Raw genomic sequence first — 13049 nt, forward strand, 5'->3', positions numbered from 1 at the left:
TGACTATTCCATTTGAAAATGGTAGAAAAGACCATTCTATTACAAGATTGAAAAAAATTTAATAATTTTTTTTATTCATATTAATTGTTATTTCATTTCATTCCTATTTTTTTCTCATTCTCATTCTTATTCTTCAATTTTCATTCCCTCCAACCAAACGACACATAAGTGTATAGTAGTGGGGATCACCAACTTGAACAAGGTTCAAGACCTTTGTCTAAAAGCTTATTTCCTCACATTGTCTAAGAACTAAGGCAACTCTCAAATGGAAATAGCTCTTTGGAATTATCAAGTCTTTTGGTGAATTTCTAACCAAGTGTTCTAGTAGATATAAACGGTACATCTTACAAGTGAGCACTAGACTTCTATTTATAGAGTTTCCAAACACCCTTTGAATTTCAAATTCTACCAACCTCTTGGCTGTTACCAATGTTAAATTTGGTGTTTATGGGATTAAATGGAAGATTTGGGAGTTACTTGAAGTATTCCAAACGTTCAAATTGTTGAAAATGCAAAAGTAGGATTTGACAGTTAGCGTCCTAGGCCGTGGCCATGAGTCTCTGTTTCCCAGGCTGCGACAAGGGTTACTCTAGGCCACGGTCTAGAGCGCTTGTAACCTCCCAATTTTTGTACTTTGCCACAAAAACTTCTTAACTCTTTGGATTTTGTAACTTCCATGCACCTAATGGCAGTTAAAATCATATCTCCAACAACTACTTAACATAATAGCTCATGAAATTCAATTTAGAAATGTGTAACTCTCATTTTACAGATTACAGATTATTAGGTGATGTTTTGAAAGTTGCAAATTGTTACTGATTTTGTAATATATGAAATTCTCAAAAGTATGTTACAAATTTGGACACACACATTTGTCTCATTTATTTGTAACTCTCAAATTATGTTACAACATTTATTTAATCTAACAGATCACCATATATTTATGAGAAGACTCGATGTTGTCTCCCACCTAGTATATGAAGTTTCATCTCATTGTGTAACCCTAATTAATTATATTCTAGGTACAGGTGCCATGGATAGGATTTAGAATCACTTAATATTATAAACATTTTAGGTTCTAATTTATCAAAGTTAGAAATATTTTAATTTTTTTTTATCAGAATTTTGTAATAATTTATTTCCTATGATAAGTCAAACAAAATTATACATAAAGATGAAGGTTTAATCACATGCTGCACATGTTTACGATGTGGGACTGCATAAAATGACAAGCAAAAGAAAAGAAACTTGTAAACCACAAACACCATTTCCCAGCTCAGATCATCACATTTCACCAACTAAAATTTAAAATATTACTGCTTCATTCATCACAATGGTGGGAGAACCAATATGTACTTTAACAACTCTGAATAGTTTAACTTATATTCAAGAGCCAACATCAACTCCAACTGCCACATGACTCATTCCACAACCAATACTTTTCATACTCTTCCTTGTCATCTCATTGCCGCTTCTTCTGGCCTCAGTTTTCGACTTTCTGTCATGCAATCTCTGCCCTCTTGATACCTTATTAGTCTCCATTGCATGGCGGTCAACCTTTATGGTATCTTTCTCTGTCTCTTTCTTCTTCTTGACAACATTATTTTTTCTTGGTGCTTCTTCTGAATTTGTGCTGGTTGGAGTTACAAATTGACCTGTCTTCCGGACAGAATTACTGTCCGTACGAACTTGGTCATTTTCACCTTTCAATTTTGATTCAAGCTCTGAAGCAGCTCCACTTCTTGAACTTGTTGACTTCCTTTGTCTCATTTTGGTCTTAATAGATTCAACCTTAATGAAAAAAGAAAAAGAATGCAGGTGAATTTAGCAAAGAGTTCCATCTCCACTCTACTCTACAACAGTTCAAGAAAGATCAAAGTTAATCTTGTAGAGGGCAGCACTTATTTCAGAAGATTGTAACCTTAGACAGATTTAACATTGCTTCTTCAAAATCAAGAAATTTTGTATGATGACTTTAAATCCACGTTTTAATTAATTTTTGTCTCAATTCCAAGTTCAATAAGAGATCTCACAACTCTACGAACCTTGTTTCCATCTACATTATAGAAAGATGGCATTGGTGTTGCTTTAAAATTGAGGCTTTTTCGCAGTTGTCGGATCTCAGCTTCTGTTTTTTCCTGCAGTAACAGTAATATAACTCAGTGAGTTTATGGTATAATAGCATCAAAGGTTACCACAAAATTTAAATACTTTTTCTCTATTAGCAGTAATTCAATATCCAATATATTTCAAATAGAAGGTAGTAAACTAGTAACTAAAGAGTAGTTTCTAATATAAATGTCTAGTTGGGAGTATAATAGGTCAACAATTCAACAACAAAAGCAAATGTATATGACCTGAGTTTTTGCTTGGATCTTATTCATCTCAGCTTCCTTAGCATGCATTTTTTCCTCCAACTTCATGTAGAACTGGATTGCAGAAGAGTGACAAGTAGATGGAATAAGTCATTCAATTCCAATAACAAGAATTTATTAAAAACAAATGAAAAAATAAAGAAAGAAGCATGTTGACTAGCCTCTTTTCTTCTTTCCGCTCGTTCGTTACTTCTGAAATTAAATCCTATTGCCTTTGCATCAAGCTTCACCATTTTTTCTTGGTTGTGCCTGTACAAAGGAGTTTGAATTATAATTCTTAGGTTCAAGAGATCAAACCATTAATAGGTACTTGATTGTGAACTTGTTAATGAACCTGTCAGCCATTTGATTTTCTGTGGCTTCATCTTTCACAGAAGAAGACCGCGACACGCTAACTTTCTTTTCCCTTGATTCCATTTCACTCCTGTGAAGATAAGAAATTCCATTTGAGATTCCATGTCTAGGACATAACAGAATTCTTCTTCAAAATACAAGAAAATACCTTTTATTATCATTAGCAGAATTGTTCTTCAAATCTCTTGTGTCCTGCAAAACAAAAATTAAAAAACACTAAGTAGAAAGAGATCACAAGAATGTTCAATACACCAAACATGCTTTTGAAAAATATATTACAACATAATTATCATACATCTGATTTTGAAGTTCTGTGTACAGAACTTCTGGTTGAAATGGCAGGATTTGATGGTTGGTTTGCCTTTTCTGTCCTTCCTGCATCCTCTCCCTTTCTCCTAACTTTTTTTTCAGGATCTTTAGAAACATCTTTGGAGATGTTTCTTTGAACCCGTGAAAGATTGGTGAGAGAAATAACTTTGGATTTGGAAGGTTTTGATTCCATTTCAGGCTGCAACTAGAAGTTGGTATATAATAAGTGTGAGTTTAAAGTACATTTCTAGGAATTCAGAAGATAATGGAGTTAAGAATTTTTCTCAAACCTTCTGGTGAGATGTTTTCTGCACTACAAGGCAAGCTTCCTCTACTTTCACTGGTTGTTGAATCTTCACATCAGCCTCGACTGCATTAACATCGAGCTGCTGATTAACTCCTGGCTCTGATTCATTGCTTGATGAGGAAAACTTGTCGCAGCCAGTTTCAGTATGATGTGCTTCAGAATCAGCACCATCAACAACACTAAAATCAAGCAAAACATCAGCATCGATCATTGCAGGTTCTGTCAAAGGATTTGATAGTGATACCCCAGAGTCCTCTCCTTCGTATTCTGTAACTTCATACTCGTCGTGATTCTCCAAATCCCCATGATCGGATCTTTCACATTCTTTCACTTCATAATCTCCATGGTCCTCTTGCTCTTCATGATCTTGTGTTTTGGATTGTGATGGTTCATACCCATTATGATACACTTGATCACAAGGAACTTGTCTATCATATTCTGTGTTTTCATAGTCTCCATGATACTCTGACCCTTCAGGGCTCTCATAAAAGTGAGAATAATGGCCAACTTCATTTCCATACTCATATTCTTCTCTGCAATCACTTCTATCTGAAACACCATTTTCGCTGCCATGATATTCAGTACCACTATGGTACTCAAATGAATCCGGCCGTAGAAGACCTTTCTTCTTAAAGTGAGCCTCAAAGTAAGCTTTCTTTTCAATGACTGAGCCTGGTTTTGAGCATTTCTCAACCTCCTCCAGATATCTATTGTGTGAGAAAGATGACCTCCTTTCCCAAGACAAGGACTCATTTTCAAACCTTCCGAATGATATAGAGCCTGAGTGTAAAGAATCTGCCTGCCAAATTGGAAAAATATCTCTATTGAGTATGACATTTTTAACTAATTATTATTGTGATTGTCAAATTCGCAAAGTGATTGGTCATTATAGTAAGCAATAATCAACACTGCAATCAATATTTGAGAAGCATGACAAATGAACTTATTTCTTTAGCTTTTATTTCCACTTACTAAATGTATTTTCAAGTAATTTGAAACACAAAACATCTACTATTTGATGACAATTCAAACTGATGATTGAAGTCAAAACCAAAGGCCATCCGAAAAAGAAAGGTAGTAGGGATTTTGAAAGACCAACTATTAATATACTTCTTTTCCCCAAAATAAATGTTATTTAACAAGTTTGAGACACTAAATCAAGTGACAGAGTTTTAGAGATAAGAAAGACTGCATTGTTTAACATTGGAGTGATTACTTAACTAAGTTTCTTCAATTTTGTGCTAAATTATTAATAGTCCAAAACTAGTCCCTACCAAATCAAACAGAAAATAATAAATACATATACATCTATAAATTACGAAATTCTTATTGCACCTAATGAAAATCCAGATCGTCAGTAATATTCACCAATTAAACTATTTCATTTGAATTTTCTTAAGAAAATGGATCGGGAAGAAAGGTCTCTGCTTTTTTGGACTCGAATTCTTCTTCTAAAAGCTTCAATATACCCAAAATTAAGCTAAAGAGAAAAAGAGTAACTACTAATATAGACAAGTATTAAAGATCTTTAAAGAGTTGGAAGAAAAAAAAAAGTAGATAGGTTTACCTGAAAGCTAATGTTAAAGGGTTCTTCAATCTGCCCAGCCATTTTGTTTATTTTTATTCTCTCAGAAGAACAGCCTTCAATGTTAACACTAACCCAGATACACACAAAACCTTCTTCTTTTTAATAGATAAAAATAATTAGTAATGAGAAATGAAGTACCTTAAAAGAAGCGAATTTCACATGAACATATAATTAAAAGAAAAAAAAAGGAACCCACTTCATTCACATCGAAATATTCCTCCAAGTTTCTCTTCAGCTGTAGAAGATGCAAATCTCAAAATGACTTGTTTTGGGGTTCAAAGTATAAAGCTTTAAGCTTTGGACATAATTCTGAAGCAAAATTATATCTTGCTAAGATCTCATAAGAGCCAAAAACACATGCTTTTCTCGCTTCTTTGGATCTTACATTTTTTCTTTTGCTTTTGGAGAGAGAAAGATAGAGTTGTGTGGGGGTTACTTGACTTGAGTGTACTCCCAAATCTTAAAAAGCAAAGGCTTTAGAAAGGTTCTTCTTCTCTAAATCAGTCATCACGTGCATTTGCCGGTTGTCTTTTTTTGTCGTGTTATTCTGTCCAATTACGCCGTTAACTCAGCTGTTATCATCAGTTAACCTTGTAGCTTTTACCGTTAACAATATTAATGAGGCGGGCAAGTTTGAATTTTCAATATTATTAATTACGTTAATACAACCAAATCCTATCCTAACCCTAACACAAATACAATTACTTGCTTAGGAAATATTTATTAAGATATTACATAAAAATTCAAATATTAAACAGAGTTTTCTTGAGTTTTGTTTTCTCTAATGAGAAAAAAATATCATAAATAACAATTGGATTTATTGTTTTCATACATAATTTCAGCATGCATAATTCACGTTTCTACAAAAATCAGCAGTCAAACTCAAAACTAAATCAAGAAATTTAGGCGTTGCAAAAAAGGTCCAATAAATTGGCCAAGCTAGTATTTATTACACACTATTTAACGGAACAATCTGAAAATAAACGGTCAGTGAGTATAGATTTAGCAAAGTCAAACATCAAATGCTGACTTTTTCTGAAGTGTGGAGAGAGAAGTAATTCCATGCGGAACTATTTCTCTACAATCGATCATGACTGCCTACGTGGAAGTGGGAATAGCTCTTGGAGACAAATCATTACTTGACAAAAGCTGAGAGATCAGATCTCATCATAACTCTTATTATTATTTTTCTTAATCAAATGGATGGGACCAAAAACTTTTGGATCAATGATTGGGTTAGAGATTGTTCTAAATGGTTTGATGGGAAGATTGGGACCGTCGGATTAGATTACTCCCTGATTTGAAGCTCGTGATTATTGGGACAATTCCCGGAGCCCTACTGAGCACATGCATGGGCCGTCGGTGTCTCAGAAAACCCAACATTATAACTCTTATCAGGCCGCCTACGGCTTATTATGGGCCCATCTGCAATGGTAGCCGAATTGTGAATTGCGTGTACACGTGGCAGGTAGTGGCTCATTCTGACTTGGATAAGAACAAATCGTTTACATGGGAGAGTAAAAGCTCATTATGTTATTTACTCACCTTAAAAACAAAAAATCAATTCAATGCCAATAATTAAAGCTTGTCCAGTTGAATAGAATTCAACTAAAGTTTTGATCCAAATATTAAGTTTTGGAAATAATGGGAAAGGAGGGAAAAAAACAAAGACAAACAAACGAAAAAGATAAAAAGAAATTTAAAAATTGAAATACTACTATCAAAATTAAATAATAATAATGCAATGAAAAAAACAAAGTCAAACAAACGAGCAAGATAAAAAGAAATTTAAAAATTGAAATACTACTATCAAAATTAAATAATAATAATAATGCAATGAAATAAAATAATATTGTATTTTGTTCGATGTTACCGTGGAGCTGATGATTGATGATTTCATATATATGCATAATTTAAAGTTGAAAAGGAAAACATATAAAGCATATGTTTAATTAATTTTAGCGTAGGATAATACAAGCAATTCTATAATAATGTAGAAAGGAAAATTTTGATCCTTTTTAAAAATGATAATATGAAAAGACAAAAAAAAAACTTTGGAAAATATATATTATTAAAAGTAAAAGACAAAATGGAATATATATTGAGTATATATTGTAGCCACTGTTTTTTTTTTAAAGATAACTCAAATTTTTAAAAATAATAAATGATCCTCGAAATTCTTCTAAATTTTGTATTTTCTTTGAAAATAAGATTACATTTCAAAAAGTTTTTAGCAAATAACTTCTCAAAATTTATATTTTTGATAATATATATAACACAAAAGTAGTTCATAACAAAAATATATATTTAACAAAGTTTCTCAACCGAACATTTATGCCTCCATAAGTACAGAAATAATAAACATAAGTATGCTAGCAATATTAAGAAAATTAGTGAAGCTGTTCTAAATGGGATAATTAAGTGAAATGCAAATCATATTGGGAAAACAACCAATAAATCGAAATCATGGACTCTTTACTAACAAAAGGGACTTTCCAACTAGCCAAAACTGATCCAAACTTGCTACCTAATCCAAAGTTATATATAAGATTAATGATGCTAATTAAAGAGTGAAGATAAATTATTAATTAATACAGATATATAGTCCCTGGTCCGGATTACATATAAATAATATATCCCAAACTAGATTTAAAATTAATGACAACATTTAAGAAAGTCCTATATATCATATAGATATATAACACGTACACTGATCTCTCTCAGAAAAAATAATTAAGAATAAAGAAAACATGAAAATGAAATAAAATAAGGCCCTACCCATGTGGCATAATGCAAGTATATTAGATATAATGTTATAGAAGTAGTGATCTTATATTTTTCAAGAGATTAATATTTAATCGATGAGAGAGGCATTTGGTATATATATTTAGGAAGTTTCTATTGTGGTAAGTTTTTATTTTTTTTAGACTGTGAAAAAATTATAATCCAAATTTTTTTATATGATAGTGTATAATGTAATTATTTAGGATCTTACACTAGTTTTTAGAAAATTCTAAATAATTTGCGGTGTCTAAAACGTGTTTCAAAACAAATTTTTTCACGATCGTATAAAACAAGCTTCAAAACAACCTAATTCATGTTTTCGGTACCATAAATTATTCAAAATTTCACAAAAATTTGTGGAAGATTCTAAATAACTATACTGTACATCATCATATAAAAAAAAATAGATTGTAACATATTCATGTACCGAAAATTCAAAAACAAGTTGTTTTGAAGCTTGTTTTATACGCGCGTGAAACAAATGGTTTTAAAGTCTGTTTTCGGTACCATAAATTATTCAGAATTTTATAAAATCAAGTAAAATATCTATTATAACTACAATTTAGACTATCATATAAAAATATTAAATTACAATTTCTTTACATACTAAAAATAAAAACATGATGTGCACAAAAGCTACCTCCCTACAATAGAATTTTCATATATATATTTATATATAAGAAAAGTCCATGGATGCACAACATTAAATGTTATTGAAGATGTATCAAAACAAAAGTGGATGGTGGTACCCGGTGGGGGTTAGATTCAGGTGGTTGTGAAAATAGCATATTCCAATTCAAAGTACGTAGATATATAAATATAGTGGAGCTAGTTTGGTACCATCTTCTTAAATTATATAGTCTTTCTTTAACACACCTCTTCCGCACACCAATTTTCTCCACCCCAAATGAACTACGATTCATAATATAGTATATTTTGAAGTCTGTACAGCACACACAATTTACATATATTGCAAAGTTTTTAAATTGTATACTTACATTTATGTAGCTTTCTTTTAAGTGTAGAAGTTGAGAAATATTGGAGTTACTAAAGAAAAAGTTTCTTATTACACTCGTTTAAATGCATGTCTTAAAATTATATCTAAGTTCTAAGAAGTTAATTAAAACACGATAAAAATTTGGCAACTTTACAAAAATATCTAAGATTTTAAAAAAAATATTAAAAATATAGAATTTAGCAAAAATTATAAAAATACAGAGGGGCATAATCATAGATACGAAGTTTTACAAAAAAATTGTAATAATACAGTTTTTTGTAATCAAAGTTTATAAATTTATAACTAAAGTTTACAAGAATGTAACTATTGACGTCATTTTTCGTCAACTTAAATCGTAAAGCAATTAAACAATATAAACTATGAAGCGAATGGATGATGAAGAGAAACAAAAAGGTTTTTACGTGGTTAAGCAGTTAATTCTGCCTAGTCCACGAGTCTATGTTATTAAGACTTAGAGTTTTCTGGAAATTCTTCAGAGATAAATTACCCAGAGCTTTTTCTCAAGAAATCCGAAATCGATCATTTACAAGTGGTCATTCCTCCTCTATTTATAGGGGAGGTTACAAAGTTCATTCCCACATATTTTGGGAAGATATTCTGTATATCAATTCAAATAATAATGACATTAAATGCAATATCTCCTATATACATGGAAATGTCACATAAGAATCGGGAATAGATAACAGACTAAATGGTATCCCATAAATATTTGGATTATACAACAATAAATATGGTCACACGTAACGAACTATCCCATGTGACTCATCAGGTCTTCGAAATCAGCAATCAGCATTGTGACTGTCAAGACTTATGGAACTGTTACGAACTTGTCACCCAACTTCAGGACATGCTTAGAGTAGATAGATACTATCGAAGCTATCACACCCGAGCTTGCATTTCCCAAGCTCAACTTGTTTTATCTGAAATCAATTAGTAACAGATGCATCCCAGTGTCATGTCATTTCGAACTCAGAAAATATCCCGAAGTTACACATCTTCGAAGTCGTTGTTTTACTTCAAAGATTTTACAGCTGGACCATACAATGTTTTCATACATTTCGAGGTCACACTTGACGAGCCCAGCTTTCGGGGTCATAACCTCTTATCTCAAAATCTGGGTGTAATATTTTGCCCCCTCAAAAGTATTAGTTCGAATCCTATGAGAATGAAACTTTTGAACTGCTCCTCTTGGAAAATGTACCATCAAATACACTCGAGTGTGGACACGCATCAGCTGAGTATTGACCAATCAAAGTACTTGAGTGCCTTGGAACCCTGCCCACGTTCGTTCGCCTGCCAACTTTACGGTACTATTATTTCATTGGTCCCTGACTGTCGGATCTAATACGGAATCTGGCCAATGGCCCAGATTAATTCGGCTTTTTACATTCTCAGGGGTCTATAAATATATCCCCATTCGTCTTCCCCTTTTTACTTTCACGTTCAAGCTTTCATAGAGAAAAAAAAGAAGAAAAAACCAGAAACTTCTTTGCCCATGTCTTGCATGTTCTCCAAGCCGAGAAGACAAAGCAATGTTGGCCTCTTTGATTCTGTGAGATCATCTTTGCAACCGCTTATTCAGTCATCAACCTCTCTATTTTTGTTGACTACATTGTGTAAGTCTCTGTTCATAGCTTTGTATGCTCGTATATATACATTGTTTTCATGTACTTTTATATTGTTGCACTATTGGTTCACTTACTGGTTTTGCACATTAGAGTGTTTCAGCTGATAAATATTAGTCTTAAGTTCTGGTATCATGGGTTCCAAACCCAGATCATGTGTAAAAGACCCAAATATGGTTCTTCTACTGAGTTTTTGAATTTCGGATGACATATAATGTACACCAAGTTATTGGGTACAAAATTAGGGTTTTATAAATTGCATGTTTCCCAAAAATATCACTTTTTGAGTAACCGCCAACTTTTTTTCTTAAATATCGGGATCTTCAAAAATAAATCCACCTTCCTTTCTTTTCATGGAATACACGCTTCGAGACTAGCCTCGTCCTTTGGACCGATTTTTCCTTGTAGCATCGATCATTCGAGCTTAGATCATCCTGATTTTCATTCTTACTTTCTTGTTCGTCTAGCCCTCACCCTTTTGCTCTCTTGCTAGATGCCACAGAACTCGGGAAAGCGGTGGGGGTCAAAGTTCACAATTCCTTACTCACCGAAGGCTCCGAGCCCGGAGTCACCTTTTACCAGGAACCAGTGTCTGATTCGGGAGCACCAACTAAGGCGTGAGCAAGAAGATACCTGAGATCACTTTCGACGTCAAATTGACGAGGTCGAGGAGGGGGAAAGGAAGAGACTTAGGGTCGCCATATACCCAGATCTAGACCCCGAGCCCAGACCAATTCCCATCGATCCCACTCTTAGAGGGACAATTGCCTTCAAGTCGGACCTTCACTTTGCTCTGATGGGAGAACCATCAAACCCCCTTCTACCTCGCAATCAACCTCCATTCCCACCTTAAGGGAAGAATTCTTCGAGGCCGAGCACTACTGGAGCTCGGTTTCTTCACTGGGGCAGATCTCGGGGATTTTGTCCCTCCACGAGATCGGACTGTCAGGCTCGCTAAAGTGTTGAGCCCCGACCTCCCACAAGCAAAGTTGTCGCGTTCTGGGAGATGGGAACCCCGATAACAAGCTGAAATATGCAACCTGGAGCTAGGAGCATATGAAGGTAGGGGCTTTACTGCCCTTAAAGTCCTTTTTCAAGAACTTCTTGGACTTTGTTGGGCTCGCCCCTTTCCAGCTCAACACCAATTCGTACAGGGTTTTTTCTGCCCTGAGGTCGCTTTACCACGAGCTAAAGTGGGAAGGACATTCACCAAAGGAGATCATGTATCTCTTTTTCTTGAAAAGCAATCCCTCCCGAGCTCGGGGGAGGAGACGGCTTCTATTACCTTTCGAGCTATCCCAAGGAGAAGAAAATCTTTGAGGATCTATCCAACCATCCCCCAGATTTCAAGAAGGCTTTCTTTTGGACGGATGCCCTGGCTCCTTCCAGACACTACTCGTTCAGGCGAATCTGTAAGTACATAAAAAATTTCTTCTTTTGGGCTCGAGTTTTTGTTTAGGCTCGCACAAGTCATAATATGTTCATTTTTCCAGCCCACTACCGTCGACCCACTCACACCAAGGAGATGAAAGAGCATAAGGAGGCTTTTCTCCAACTTCCCTACGGTAGGCGCTCCTTTTCCTATCTTCTTCATGAAGATATGCTTTGAGCCTGCAGCCTCCTGGAGAAGGATCAGTCCACGTCCGACTGGTCCATCAAAAAATATACCAAGTGGGAGTTCGTGCCTCTCCCAATTGGCAGCCTTCCTCCGAGGCGAAATGCTAAGCCACAATCCCCAGCTCGGCGTCGCAGGAGTCCGCAATCGGGGAACGAGGCAAATGACGAGGCCTCGAGCTCGAGCGACAGAGGTATGGTAATTCTTAGCTTGGACTTATGGTCTCCCTCGCTACTTAATCATAAGCCCGATAGATTAGTCTTGTGTAAGGATGATAGGGACCATTTTTATGTATGGTCCTGGGTAGATGAGAGGGTTCATAGGTTCGATACTTGGCTCGGGAAGTATGACGCTATGTATAGTTTGAACGAGGTATGGAACAGAATAGCTGTTCAATACAGGACAAATGACTATAGAGACCTTTCGAAGTTGACCTCTACGTATAGGGAAGGTACTCCCCTCGCCTCCTCTGAAGATGGGGGAATTACGTGGTCGCCGAGCACGAGCTCGGGGGAGAGTTCCAGTTAGGTTCCTCTCTACTTGTCTTTTTATTCCTCGCCTGTCTGCATCATGCTAACTTGTTGTCTTAGAATATCTTATAATGTGGTGTAATTGTACAGGTGCTATGGACTCCGACCTCAACACCGTGCTCGCCAGTGGCGAGGGAGCCCAAAGGAGTAAGCGCCCGAGGGGCTCGGGAAAGTCATACCAACCTGCCAAGGTCCTTAAGAGGACTGAGAAGACTCCTCCTCCACCAGCTCCCACTATCATGAGCTCGGCTGTGGACCCTGCTTCTCAGGTCGAAGCGTCCACCATAGATGTCCCTCCAGTGCCTCCTACTATCCTGGTTTGCCCAACTCTCAGCCCTCCTCCGAAGAAGCCAGCGTCGAAAGAGCGCATGCTATCGATTTCTACTCATGTTGATGAGTATGTAATTGACAATGCTGCTGGGCCCCCTGGGGCTACACTTGGCTTGGACATTCTGTCCCGAGTGGGCCAGAGCTTTGGTGGCTTCGACGCCCCTCAGTGGCAGTTTTTGAACAATGCTCGTGACTGCAATACACTTTACGACAA

General features: G+C 35.5%; 1 protein-coding gene across 5 annotated transcripts; it reads right to left on the reverse strand.

Annotated features, from left to right (window-relative positions):
• Positions 1–1148: 1148 nt before the first annotated feature.
• Positions 1149–5424, reverse strand: LOC133822684 (protein WVD2-like 7). 5 transcript variants are annotated; one of them, XM_062255096.1, is made up of 10 exons: positions 5130–5424; positions 4913–5025; positions 3329–4144; positions 3025–3243; positions 2878–2945; positions 2710–2799; positions 2537–2624; positions 2358–2429; positions 2046–2138; positions 1300–1791 (listed from the first exon to the last, which is right to left on the reverse strand). In XM_062255096.1, exons 2-10 carry the CDS (start codon positions 4952–4954, stop codon positions 1387–1389), a joined length of 1893 nt encoding a protein of 630 aa, XP_062111080.1. In that variant the 5' UTR covers positions 4955–5025; positions 5130–5424; the 3' UTR covers positions 1300–1386. The 5 variants fall into 5 exon arrangements, with proteins under 5 accessions (XP_062111081.1, XP_062111080.1, XP_062111079.1 ...); XM_062255095.1 differs by having other exon boundaries at positions 4913–5028; XM_062255097.1 differs by having other exon boundaries at positions 1149–1791; positions 3025–3237; positions 4913–5424.
• Between the last annotated feature and the right edge of the window lie 7625 nt (positions 5425–13049).

This window comes from Humulus lupulus, chromosome 3 (genome assembly GCF_963169125.1).
Source record: "Humulus lupulus chromosome 3, drHumLupu1.1, whole genome shotgun sequence".
In the NCBI taxonomy this organism is placed as follows: domain Eukaryota; kingdom Viridiplantae; phylum Streptophyta; class Magnoliopsida; order Rosales; family Cannabaceae; genus Humulus; species Humulus lupulus.